General features: G+C 39.2%; 2 protein-coding genes across 2 annotated transcripts; one reads left to right on the forward strand and one right to left on the reverse strand.

The window, feature by feature from the left end:
• Positions 1-492: 492 nt before the first annotated feature.
• atp6v1d (ATPase H+ transporting V1 subunit D) lies at positions 493-4,367 on the reverse strand. Its single transcript, XM_084737957.1, has 9 exons — positions 4,149-4,367; positions 3,240-3,357; positions 3,065-3,144; positions 2,918-2,985; positions 2,779-2,823; positions 2,594-2,697; positions 1,474-1,540; positions 1,311-1,389; positions 493-722 (listed from the first exon to the last, which is right to left on the reverse strand). Exons 1-9 carry the CDS (start codon positions 4,187-4,189, stop codon positions 578-580), a joined length of 747 nt encoding a protein of 248 aa, XP_084594083.1. The 5' UTR covers positions 4,190-4,367; the 3' UTR covers positions 493-577.
• A 75-nt stretch (positions 4,368-4,442) lies between these two features.
• On the forward strand, positions 4,443-11,170 carry eif2s1b (eukaryotic translation initiation factor 2, subunit 1 alpha b). The gene is made up of 8 exons (XM_084737956.1): positions 4,443-4,595; positions 6,802-7,044; positions 8,326-8,405; positions 8,706-8,857; positions 8,945-9,051; positions 9,142-9,239; positions 9,352-9,495; positions 10,492-11,170. Exons 2-8 carry the CDS (start codon positions 6,804-6,806, stop codon positions 10,615-10,617), a joined length of 948 nt encoding a protein of 315 aa, XP_084594082.1. The 5' UTR covers positions 4,443-4,595; positions 6,802-6,803; the 3' UTR covers positions 10,618-11,170.
• The last annotated feature ends 876 nt before the right edge of the window (positions 11,171-12,046 follow it).

Consider the following 12,046-nt stretch of genomic DNA (forward strand, 5'->3'; position numbering starts at 1 on the left):
TAACAGGCAACGGTTGAATATGAACATCTTTATTTGGGTGACGTGTTGGGCTTCGTTGACTTGCACACCAAGTTTTACAGCAGGGTTTATACAGGGGATCCTGGTACAATGGGAAACAACCTCAAATGAGGTAACAACAACCCCGTGATATGAGGTCAGCAGCGGGACGGGCCTCCACAACACAGACTCACACACTCTGACATCTACAACCACCTTAAGCTTTACAGCATGCAACGGCTCGAAATGTTGTGAGGGAACTGAAATATCTACAGGTTCATCTGCCACCTGGAATGCTTCTGTAATTTCACTCGCAAACCATGTGTAAACATATTTATATTCATTTATATAGATTATTTTATCATAGTGAAGTGACAGCCAAGTGTGACGACACTTTGGCTCTGTACAGTGACAGATCTGCACACGCACAGAACCGTCCAGCACTGAAACAACAGAACAAATCATCACGTACAAGTACACAAAAAACAACTTTGCGTGAGAAGACATAGATGTGGCCTGAGAGGCACAGAATAAATAGGATGATTGGGTGAAGTTGGTGACTGTCTGCCTTTAGAGCAGTTCACTCAAACAGCAGGTCTTCATCCGTCTCCTCCGTCAGCATGTTGGCAGGCTCCGCTATAGGACCCAGCTTAGCCAGGCGGGCGGCGATCTCCAGTTCTGTCTTTTCCCTAAGCTGCTTCTTCTTCTCCTGGATCTTCTTTAGCCTAGCAGAGGAAATATTTACAGTGTTTTAATGATAACAGTTAGGTGGCATGGGCTTGTATAATGATGTAAATGTAGACAGCTGCAACAGAGGTAATTGCTGAACCTATAAGCAAGGCACTTAAAGGGATAGTTTAGGTATTTTTCACTACTTTTCCTTGCCATCAGACAGATTTTTCTGATGGAAAACCGCTGTTATACAAGACAAGTATCTCTCTCTCAAAAGCTGCCAGAGTCCTTTGGCAAAAACAGTCATTTTACCTTGCTTAACACAGGAGTCACTCGTCTACTGTTGCCTCATTCGGTTAGTTTGTGTTATTGTGTGACTTTGGTGAGTCCAAACTAACCATTTAAAACACCAAAGTCACACAATAACACGAACAAAGTAACAGATCAAGGCAGCAGGAGATGAGTGATTCCGGTGTTCTGAAAGGTAAAATTACAGAATAGACTTTGGTGAGTTTAAAGAGAGCAGCCCCCACTTCAAAAAATAAAGTTACCCCTTTAATCTCACGGCTAATTGGATAAAAACTTAATTAGAAAAAGGTTTTAAATTAAAAGGTAAAAATAAGCCAGATTTAGTATTTCACCTGTAGAACTCCTCTCGTTCTCTCTCGTCCAGTTCTGTGATGATGTAGGTGAGGGTGCGATCAATCCGGGGAATAATCACTGAAAAATGGGATAAAAATGAGCTACAACAACAGTCTTTGTCTTAAGTCCTTTGAGAAAAAGGCGACTATAATGTGAACTTACCGTGTTCAATAGCGTTCACACGGCGGTTGGTAATCTTGATGGCTTCGTCCAGAGTGACAAAAGATGTCTGCAGACAGAATGTGGGGGGAAATGTGTCAAAATTTCTCAATCTTTTTTTTTAATCGAAATACAGAAAATTTGTGGTGATTTTGACTATAATTATATTAAAAAACACATTCGGGTTCATAATTCAAAAGTAGTCATAATCTGATGAGACTATATGTAGTCTCAGTCTGTTAAATGGCAACTTTGGTATTTTTCAACCACTTTTCTCATATTTTTGTGACTAAGTGACTAATGGGGACAACAGTTTTTGAAACAGGTCCAATATTGAGCAAGAGCTCTGCAAAACAGGCTGCAATGTACTCCTTATGGGTAACGGTGCAGCCTCAAAGTAGTCCACTAGTAGTCATTGTTTTTTCCACTGACAGGCTAAAATTGTTAAGTGTCTATAAACATGGTGGAAAGAGTCACTACAGAGACAGACCTTTTTTTAAGGAGTAAGATGCTTTTTGTGTAGCCAGAAACAGCCATTTCATCACTCGTCAAAGCCACCAAACTCCAAAGAGTAATTTCATCATCATAAACACACTTCGTTCATACTCGACAGAAACAAAATAACACTCAACAAAACTGTCTTAGTTTGTCTTTCCATTGCTTCAACAATCACCAAATCTGGCTTGGCCAAAATAAACCCTTAATTCACTGCATTACATGTGTTTTGTGAGAATGAAGTGTGTTTTATGGTGATAAAATTACTGTTTGAGAGTTTGGCAGGAGCAATAAAACCGCTGTTTCTGGTTAAACAAATAGGATCTTACTCTTTCACAAAACGGCCTCTCTCTGTATGCACCCTTTCCATAATCTTGTCAAAACACTTGTGATAACGATTTGAGTCTGTCAGTGGCAAAAACAAGCAGACATTTGCCAGGAGGGATTATATTGTAACTTAGTTTTGCTTCTGAAAAACATGGGAAAATAGGAACCTTTAAGTATAAATGTCAAATAAAAGTAGAGTATAAAGTACAATAGGTAAAGTACAAATACCTGAAAATTCTGCCTGATAAATAATCAAAGTCAGCTGAATGAGCCTTAGCATGTTTGTAACAGCACCCCCTACCTGTAAGGAGGCCAGCTCCACCAGCAGCTCCACAGCTCTGGCGTAGTTCCTCTTCAACCTGGAGAGCTGCTCTCCTCCTCTGGCCAGACCAGTCAGCTCATAACCTGAAAGACACAGCGAGGGTGAGGAGAGGACTCACTGCTGTCAGTCCTAAAAACTCATTTCATCTAAACATGATGACTTACTGTCCCCGCCTTCTTGGTAGTGCTCAAAAACTGGAAGGGTGACACCTGAAAAAAAAGAGAAAAACACACATATAAGAGGTTTTTTTTCATCAGCAGTGATTCTAAAAAGTAAACAGATGATATATTTTTTTAGGCTGACCTGCTACGTTGTCTTTCTTGGCTCGGACCTTCACTTGGGCTTTGTTGACATTCTGGATTACAGTTGTGCTGTGGACAGAATTACAGATGTGAATTACAGATGCATCAAACACAACATAACGTCACATGATCGTCCTCTGGTTCCTACCTGAAGTCACCAGCTGTGAATTTGGCTTCAGCCAGAGAGAAGGCCGCCTCCCTCATCACCTCCCCCATCTTAGTCTTAGTCTAAAGAAAACAGGTAAGAAAGTAAAGTCCACGTTTAGAAAACCATTTGGAGTTATTCAAGAAATAAATGCAGCCGTCGATATTTTTCAACTGACTTCGATAATTTTGCGGAGGATCTGACGGAAGCGCATGGAGAGGGCGTCAGATTTCTTCTTCAGCAGGTTGCGGCCGGTCTGAGCCCCTTTAAGCCGAGCCTTCATGATGGTCTGAGCCCTGCACAAACAAACAACATAAACACATCTGTAATGATGTACTGGCATGTATACGAGATTCAAAAATTTACAGAGCTTGTGAACAGATGACAGCCACTTTTTCAATGCTGCTGAAACAACAATTTCCCAGGTGTCTGGGTCTTTTTTTTCCAGTTTTGTCTATTATAATCCCTTAACAGGCAGCCAGTTTTTGTCTAATGTAGATGAACTCACATATTTCCCTTGAATATAAGGGGTGGCCTGGGTGGGAATCACACATCTGATTCCATATCCCAGCTCACTGATATTTGCATCTAAAAACTGTGACTTAAGTCTTCATAAGTCAAAAACACAGCCCATGTCTAGGATTTAAATGTCTCTCCCACAAAGCTTCAAATAAGTTGCCCTGACTGACTCAGTTGGGTAAAATGATTAGACCTGTCAAACAACACATCAAACTCCACTGCTCAGCAGATATTTAAAAAAATGTTAAAATGAGGGTTTTTGTCTGTCTGGAGGTGAGAATGTTTCAGACACCATCTCAGACTGACAGCTCACACTGGGATCATATTAGAAACATCACATGATAACAGAAGGACTCTTCCTCTTTTACACAGTAACCTGGCACTGATATAAACTATATTTGGGTTTGAATCAAGCACGTGATCCCTTCATGTAAGATTAACCAGCAGATAAGAGCAGGAAATGATCAATCTGAGACATATGAAAGCAATAAGCCAACAAAACAGCGTTTTAATAGCTGGCTAAGCAGCTACAGTGGGTTAGCAACTAGCTAGCAAACAAGCTGCTTACATTCTGGAGGGGAATATGTCGATCCTGTCTTTTCCAGACATCTTCTCGTCCTTTGGTCGATAATTGCGGCTTTCTGTTAACTTAAATTAAAACTGAATCTTTAGCTTTTATTCTATTCTATTATCCTTTGCTTTTAATTGTAATTTCGTTGTTTTTCCTGCAGGATTAGCAGCACAGATCGGGCTGATGGTCGTGATCTTGTCCGACTCTCGTCCGTGATGATCAGCTGGCCTCTGGTCATGTGACTGCGTTCAGTGCGTTGCGCGCATGCGCGTGTCGAAAGGCTCTGACGATCTTTTCCGGGTCGCGAAATTAGCACACCCATGAATGTGAGCTAGCGGGCCCCAGTTCTTCATTTTAAAAACATCCGAAGAGGGTATAACCGGACATTTAAACACTTCCAGTACAGACCTTTCCAGTGCATCGATCTGTAACCATATGACACAGGTGAGTTTTTATTGATAAAGAAGATGTTTAACACCGGGGAGGGGTGAACACACTGGGCTGCTAGCTAGCTAAGCTAAGTGCTAGCCTTGCCTGGTCACTAGTGCATGTGCCGCATGTGAGTTGGAAACCGGGTTATTAGCTAGGAAGCTAACGGATAATAAAGTGCCTGTTGTTCTAAAATAAAGTCTCGTATTTTGGTGTTTAACTTCATTACTTGCTATCGTGGTTGTTAATGAGTTACAGTTATTGTAAGTGGGTTTACGCTTGTTTTTGTTCGTATCAGTTTTCGTTCGTTTCTGAAACATTAGGGTTTTCTCATTTGTCTGCATTGCATCATCCCATTCATGGTCAAAAATGTGAAATTAAACCACCAGTGTCCACCCTGCCAGCTCAGCTAACACAGCTTTATCTTCCTGCAGTTATTTTGGGAATAGTTTCCTGGCTAAACTCAGTCATTGTATCTGCTGAGGTGGAAAAACCACACAGATGTCATTCAGATGGATTTGTTCAATCTAAATCTAAGCTAAATATATGAGGGGTGTTTCTACTATTCTGTCCACTATATGTATACCTTTGAGAGGAGACTGAATATAAGCAACATCTCTCAGTATAGTGTAGTACAATTTAACAGCACCACAACACGTTAAATCCTCCAATAATGTCCACACATGTATTCATTTTCATTCATTCATTCGCTGTATTTTAAACTGTTCAATAAATGTGTTTTACCAGATATAGCATAGTGATAATTGATACCTGTTGTCCCTGGACGATGGACATACTATGTAAAAAGAAAAAAAAAACTACATTCATATAATACATGAATACACTTGTAGGACATTCAGAGAAGCATTACCAAATGACAACATGACTGTCTTTTTAATCATCTTTTAACATTATTTTAAAACAGAATGCACTTATATTTGTAGGGTTAGTATTCCACTGTTTTGTTGCTGTACTGGAGGAAGTGGTGAATGAAGTCTCCCCTCGTTGACAATCTTGTTTGTCTTATTTCATGAAGATAAGCTGATTAATTAACACCTCTAAAACAGTTTCAACGAAACTCAACCACTTAACCTTCATGAAGATTGGATTTATCGCAGAGCTGCTAAGTTCCTTCGCCTTCTTTTTTACATTTTTTTTTTTCAAAGTGGGCCCAATTAACCTTTACCTAATTTGACTGAATTTGTGATTTGGTGAAAGTAAAGTGACAGTCAGTTAATACTAAACATTTTATATCCAAGTCAGTTGTATTTTAGCAACAGCTCATAATCAGAAAATGTGTCTACAGAGGATTTCTCAGTAAAATCACCATGGAGATCCTGCCATTGTGTCCAATGAGCTGATGCATTATTTGCTTTCTGCAGCCTGAGTATCAGAGGTCCCCAGCCGTTATAGCTTGTCATGACTCATTAAAAACAAAGCAATATCTACTTTTATCACAGGCTGTAGCCTCAGTGTGGATGTGAGTTACAACCAGATAAACTGTGGAGTGGTTGGTTTGACATTTTTAAAGAATTTATGCAACTTGAAGAGGTAAAATTATGAAGTATTTCACAACAAATAAGAAAAAAGAAATAGACAACAGAAAAAGCAAACTATTTTGTATAACAACAGTGTTTTTTTCTTTCTTAAGTTATCTTATAACCTCTTGGATAGATCTCATGGGACTTTTTAAGGTACCCTGAACTCCAGGCTGGGAAACACTAGTTGTTATCCTCATTATCAAAAAATAACAAATTATATTGAAGATGTAGACATAACCTATTTAAACAGGCGCTCAGCAATTTAATATTGCTCTTTCATAAGTTGGATCAAAACCAAAGCAGCAGATGTCTGATGTCTGAATTTTAGTTTCTGGTTTAGGCCTACAGTTAGACCCTCCCTGCCATGTAAATGCCCACATCTTTCAAACTTTTACCACCCAGTTTGTAACACAGACTTTCTTTAAAAAAAACATCATAGTGTTCAAGCCTTAATGATAGAAACTTGATTACATTACTACAAACTTAAGAAACTTCCTCCAGAAACAGAGGCCATTTCACTGATGTTAAACTACTGATTTGACAGGCTGAGAAATACTTTTCATGTTCAAACTGATCATGGTGTCAAAAATGAGTTGCTTGTCTGTGTTTGGGAGGATTTGTTAAAACAATGTCTGCTTCAAATATTTGATGCCCGTCTCTCTTTGTTTCTGTTCTCTCAGCGATGCCGGGGCTCAGCTGTCGATTTTACCAGCACCGGTTCCCAGAGGTGGAGGATGTTGTGATGGTGAACGTGAGGTCCATCGCCGAGATGGGCGCCTACGTCAGCCTTTTGGAGTACAACAACATCGAGGGCATGATCCTCCTGAGTGAGCTGTCACGTCGACGTATCCGCTCCATCAACAAGCTCATCCGCATAGGCCGCAACGAGTGCGTGGTCGTCATCCGAGTAGACAAAGAGAAGGGTGAGTGCAGGCGGACGGATACTGACCTCTAGAGCTGGAGGTCAGTGGGTCCAGGTCTGCATGTAGGAAACTCTTTGGCTGTCAGTCCCACAGTTGCAGGTAGAACAGACATAATGTACCAACCACAGCAAAAATATATGATTGAACTTAAATCCAACATAAACTGGAAAGAGAGAGGCGATCTTTTCCCCTTGTTCTGCAAAAACCTTCATTACCTTGGATAGTAACAACCACTGTTGTTGTGACAAAGTGCAATGGAAACAGATTTGGCAAATAAATCATGAACCATGTAACTTAAACATCCTGTAAATAAGTAAATAAATAAATAACAGCAGACCAAAAAATCTGTGTGGAACAATAAGGGGATTGTAATTTTCCGTAAATTAGTACATTAAGGTACCTGAGGACTGACTGGTTCTCATTTAATTACATCATCTCTTCGAACCCTCTTCTTGTGCAGTTGTTCATGGCACCTGATTGGAAAATCTGCGCCACCAGTTGTTTTATCTTGACTAACTAACCCCTAATTTTTCACATAGTGGTAGTGAATGTTAATCTGCATTAGTTTAAATTGTTTTTTGTTGGTTTTCTCAGAATTTAGGTAAAATTTGCATTACAGTCACGCAATGTCACTTGGCCTTCTGTCAATTTTTTGAGGCCAAAGGTCAAATACCAACGCAGCAAGAGCATCAAATTAAACAATGATGTTAAGATCACAGAAACGATTAATTTAACTTACAGGTTAAGGGTGATTTTATTTTCATTTACTATATAGACTACTATTAGATCTCAAAATAATGAGACAGTAAGGTTTCTCATTTTTGTAGACACTAACTCCATACTTTGAGATGATTAAGTCATTATTTTCAGATACTATCTAAAATATCCTTAAACCTTTAATTAAGTTTCATGTATTGTGTATACCTGTATTATTCTGTATTGAATATGAACAGGCTGTGAAAACAAATCTGTTTAGTTCCAGAGCCCAAAATGTGAGTATTTGGTTTGTAATAATGGAGTAATTACAAACAGCAGGCAGCTTTTGAAGCCTAAATCAGAGTTTTGTGAATCTAGACTGAACTGATTGATCATTGTCATTAATTGATTATTTTCCATTGTATAGATTAAGAAGTATTTCCATATCAGGACTTATCTTGTCAGAAACACTTTGACAGTTATCTCCCTCTGGACTTATATCTGTTCAGATTCTCTGTGACAATATTTTGTAAATATCATGCTATAAAAAACAGTCTCAGCATCTTTTCTCTGCTCTGTTTTTAGGATACATTGATTTATCAAAAAGAAGAGTTTCACCAGAGGAGGCCATCAAGTGTGAAGACAAATTCACCAAATCTAAAACTGTAAGTCCAACTGTGTCCAAAGGCTCCTTTGTTTTTTTTTTATGTTTGTTCCTCTTAAAAATAACTCCTTTTTGAAATGTGATCAGCATTGTTCAAAAGTGATTCTTTCACATATGACAAATATATCATCAATACAGTTTAAAGCAAAAAGAGTATCACATTTTTTAACATTTCTGGATTATTAAAAAACTACAGTACTCTTGGGTTTTTCTTTTTATTGATGTCTTATGATCTTTCTGAAGCTTGTGTGAACCTGAATCAGTACACGCACTGAGCCGATGCCGCTTGTTGTGTTTGCAGGTGTACAGCATCCTGCGACACGTGGCGGAGGTGCTGGAGTACAGTAAGGACGAGCAGCTAGAGAGCTTGTACCAGCGCACTGCCTGGGTGTTCGATGAGAAATACAAGCGGCCAGGATACGGAGCTTATGATGTCTTCAAACAGGCCGTATCGTAAGTGGTTGTCTCAAGGCACAAAGACTGTTTTCAGGTAACATTTTATTTGGCCAAATCAAGTGGTGACCGTCTTCCCTCCCGCAGAGATCCTGCCATTCTGGATGGTCTGGACTTAACAGAGGAGGAGAGGAGCGTGCTGATTGATAACATTAACAGGCGACTCACTCCACAGGCTGTCAAAATCAGAGCAGGTAACAACAGACTCTTAAGGTAACATTTGACCTTTTATTTATTTTACTTAACCACAATTCCTGTTAATTGTCTTCCTCTCCCTCCTGCAGACATTGAAGTGGCGTGTTACGGGTATGAGGGCATTGATGCAGTGAAGGACGCTCTGCGGGCCGGGCTGGGCTGCTCCACAGAGGCCATGCCCATCAAGGTAATATTGCTGCTTTAGCCACACATTCGTGCACTAAATGGTGAGACTTGCTGTTTGTGTAAGTGCCTGTGATCCAGCGTGAATAAGACCGACTCGGTTTCGTTCTTGGCAGATCAACCTAATCGCTCCCCCTCGCTACGTGATGACAACGACCACCCTGGAGCGCACAGAGGGCCTGTCTGTCCTCAACCAGGCCATGGCTGCTATCAAGGAGAAGATCGAGGAGAAGAGAGGCGTCTTTAACATCCAGATGGAGGTGAGTGACTCTTTGTACGACCAAGTGAAAGCCACTCACTGTACTCTGTGTTTTTAAAAATGTGTAGTAAAGGGAAAATTCACCACTTTTTATGTGGATGTCCAGTCAGTGCTGTACATGTAGTCACTTGAAACGATGTGTCATATTGATTGAGAAAGTTGATTTCTGCTGCGAAATCTATGTTTGTCACCACACTAACAAAGTTAATAACCATGTACTAGGGTGGGGGAACAAGGTAATGTGTATGAAGCGTGCATGCAATGTATCCTGGTACATGTAGGCACTGCCAACATGGCTCTGCAAGCAGGAGAAGCTTTCTCGATCACACAGCGAGGAATTTATTGCTTCAGTTGACTACGTCTACCATCAACACTGACTGAACACGCACATGAAAAGTGATTGATGTGTTCTGCCTTTTAAAGGAAAATTTGTAAAAGTTGCCTCCTCATCCTCTAATATTGATCCAAAACATCATAATGTTATCGTAGAACACTGACAGAAACCATTTTACTACACAGTGACTACTTTTACTGTTTTAAAATTTTGCTAACAGTACTTTGAATGCAAGACTGTTAGTTGTCGTGGAGAATTTTCCCAGTGTGGCATTCCTGCTTTTACATAAGTATCTGAATGCTTCTTCTACCGGTAACTTTTTATTTTAATTTTTTTTTGGTTTATGTGACTGTAAAAAATTTTTAATTTAGTGATTTTTTTGAGTAATTTAGTATTTTAATAAGTATTTGTCATTTTACGAGACTAAAAAAATAAGTTGTATCTGAAAAATGTTTCACTTATGTTAAATTCAACAAATATAACATTCATATTCTCAGTGAAATACTTTGTCATGTTGTTTTACTCTTAAATTACAACCTTTTCTCATAAATTACAACACTTAATATTGACTTTCATCATAATTTAATGGCATTATTATTGACATGTTCGCACTTTTACTGTTGCATTGATACAAATAACTAAACACTGGACTCTCGTCTTCAGCCGAAGGTGGTGACAGATACAGACGAGACGGAGCTCGCCCGGCAGCTGGAGAGGTTAGAGCGGGAGAATGCCGAGGTGGACGGAGACGACGACGCCGAGGAGATGGAGGCCAAAGCAGAGGACTAGAGTCAAGTCCTCGGAGAAAGGCTGGTGGGGAAAAACACGAGAGGGGAAATGTGGACTGACCTTGCCACCGTCACTCAGTCCAACAGATGTTAACTTTCACACTTCAAACATTAACTGGTGTTAATAGTTGATTGGCAAACGTCCCGGTTTGTTTATTAGCGAGGTTTGTTTCAGACGACAGCGACACAAACAGATGTCTTCTCATCCAGACGTGGACACAAGGAAAGTTAAATTACAAATTGAAACATCAATATAGTTTCTATTTTTAAGTACATCGATTTGAATAAACAAATAACTCAAACAGCTGTTTACAAGCAGTGGCCTTCACTTACCTCTTGCTTTAAGAGCCCAGTGTCTTCAGTATCCATGGCAATTCATCTCTGGCTGGATGTGATTGATTTAAGGGGAAAAACATAAGCTCGTCTGTCTCGGCACCGGTCAGCGGTCGCTCTGTGTGCTGTTTTCTCTTCCAGTTTAAGGGTTTTTACTGGCAAGACCTGCTCTTGTTTAGCTCACATGGCATCAATAAAGTTCTGGAAGTTTTGATCTCAAAGCGTCTTTGTCAGCTGCTAACCTTTTAAATTTTTTTTAAGGATTGTTTTCCTTTGTAACCGTTTTCCAGCACCAAATATAAGGTTCTAATACAAATTTCATTGAAAGCCAATATAAAGGATTTAATTAAACTGAAGTCTGCAATGTTTTCCTTTACTTTTAAACCTGTTTACATCACAAACGTATGTAAAACCTGGTTTAAAATTTTCTGACGGGAAACTGCTCTTTGGCGAAAACAGTCATTTTACCGTGCAGAACATAGGAGTTGCTTGTCTACCGTGACGCTGATCTGTTAGTTTCTTATTTTTGGTGTTTCTGCAGGTTTCAATAAGTGAAAGTTTCAGTTTTTAAAGACCAGATTTCCCATTAATACTTGCAGAAAAATATGTTAAGTGTAATATTAATTCATCATTTAACACAATCTGCCAGTCCAAATCATGTAATGAAAGACTTCCTGTTCTTTTCCCCCAAATACATTTAAAAGTCAGACTGAAGTTAATGCTTTCAAGTTAAACTTTCCGAAAATGTTGATTTTTATGAGCCGATCAACTTTTAAGACCTGTCAAAAAGATATTTGAAGGCCTAATGTTCAGATTTTTTTTATTGTAGACTTTAAGGACCCACTGAAACCCTGTATGCTGTGACTTCTGCATTTTAAAGGGTGAGTTTGGATTCACTATAATCACACAATATCACCAACCCATCAAAAAACTGAACTATCCCTTTAAACCGTAATGTTTTCTGTGACTTTTAAAGATTTGTTTACATCACAAACATGGGTAAAACTTCCTGTGAAGCAGGCTGAAATGTTGAGAATTTGCAGATATTCCATCTAAAAAGATTTTAATTGGAATTTTTCACATTAAGTTAGCTTTGA

Source organism: Lutjanus erythropterus, chromosome 15, assembly GCF_056507025.1.
Source record: "Lutjanus erythropterus isolate fLutEry1 chromosome 15, fLutEry1.hap2, whole genome shotgun sequence".
NCBI classification, from domain to species: domain Eukaryota; kingdom Metazoa; phylum Chordata; class Actinopteri; order Lutjaniformes; family Lutjanidae; genus Lutjanus; species Lutjanus erythropterus.

What these genes read in the sequence shown, in the direction of transcription:
- atp6v1d (XM_084737957.1), bottom strand. Translation starts at nt 4,189, where the DNA reads ATGTCTGGAAAAGACAGGATCGACATATTCCCCTCCAGAAT. An exon ending in GACATATTCCCCTCCAGAAT is followed by an intron (nt 3,358 to 4,148) that starts GTAAGCAGCTTG and finishes TTGTTTGTGCAG; the next exon opens with GGCTCAGACCATCATGAAGG. An exon ending in TGTGAACGCTATTGAACACG is followed by an intron (nt 1,390 to 1,473) that starts GTAAGTTCACAT and finishes CCCATTTTTCAG; the next exon opens with TGATTATTCCCCGGATTGAT.
- eif2s1b (XM_084737956.1), top strand. Translation starts at nt 6,804, where the DNA reads ATGCCGGGGCTCAGCTGTCGATTTTACCAGCACCGGTTCCCAGAGGTG. An exon ending in AATTCACCAAATCTAAAACT is followed by an intron (nt 8,406 to 8,705) that starts GTAAGTCCAACT and finishes TTGTGTTTGCAG; the next exon opens with GTGTACAGCATCCTGCGACA. An exon ending in GTCTTCAAACAGGCCGTATC is followed by an intron (nt 8,858 to 8,944) that starts GTAAGTGGTTGT and finishes TCCCTCCCGCAG; the next exon opens with AGATCCTGCCATTCTGGATG.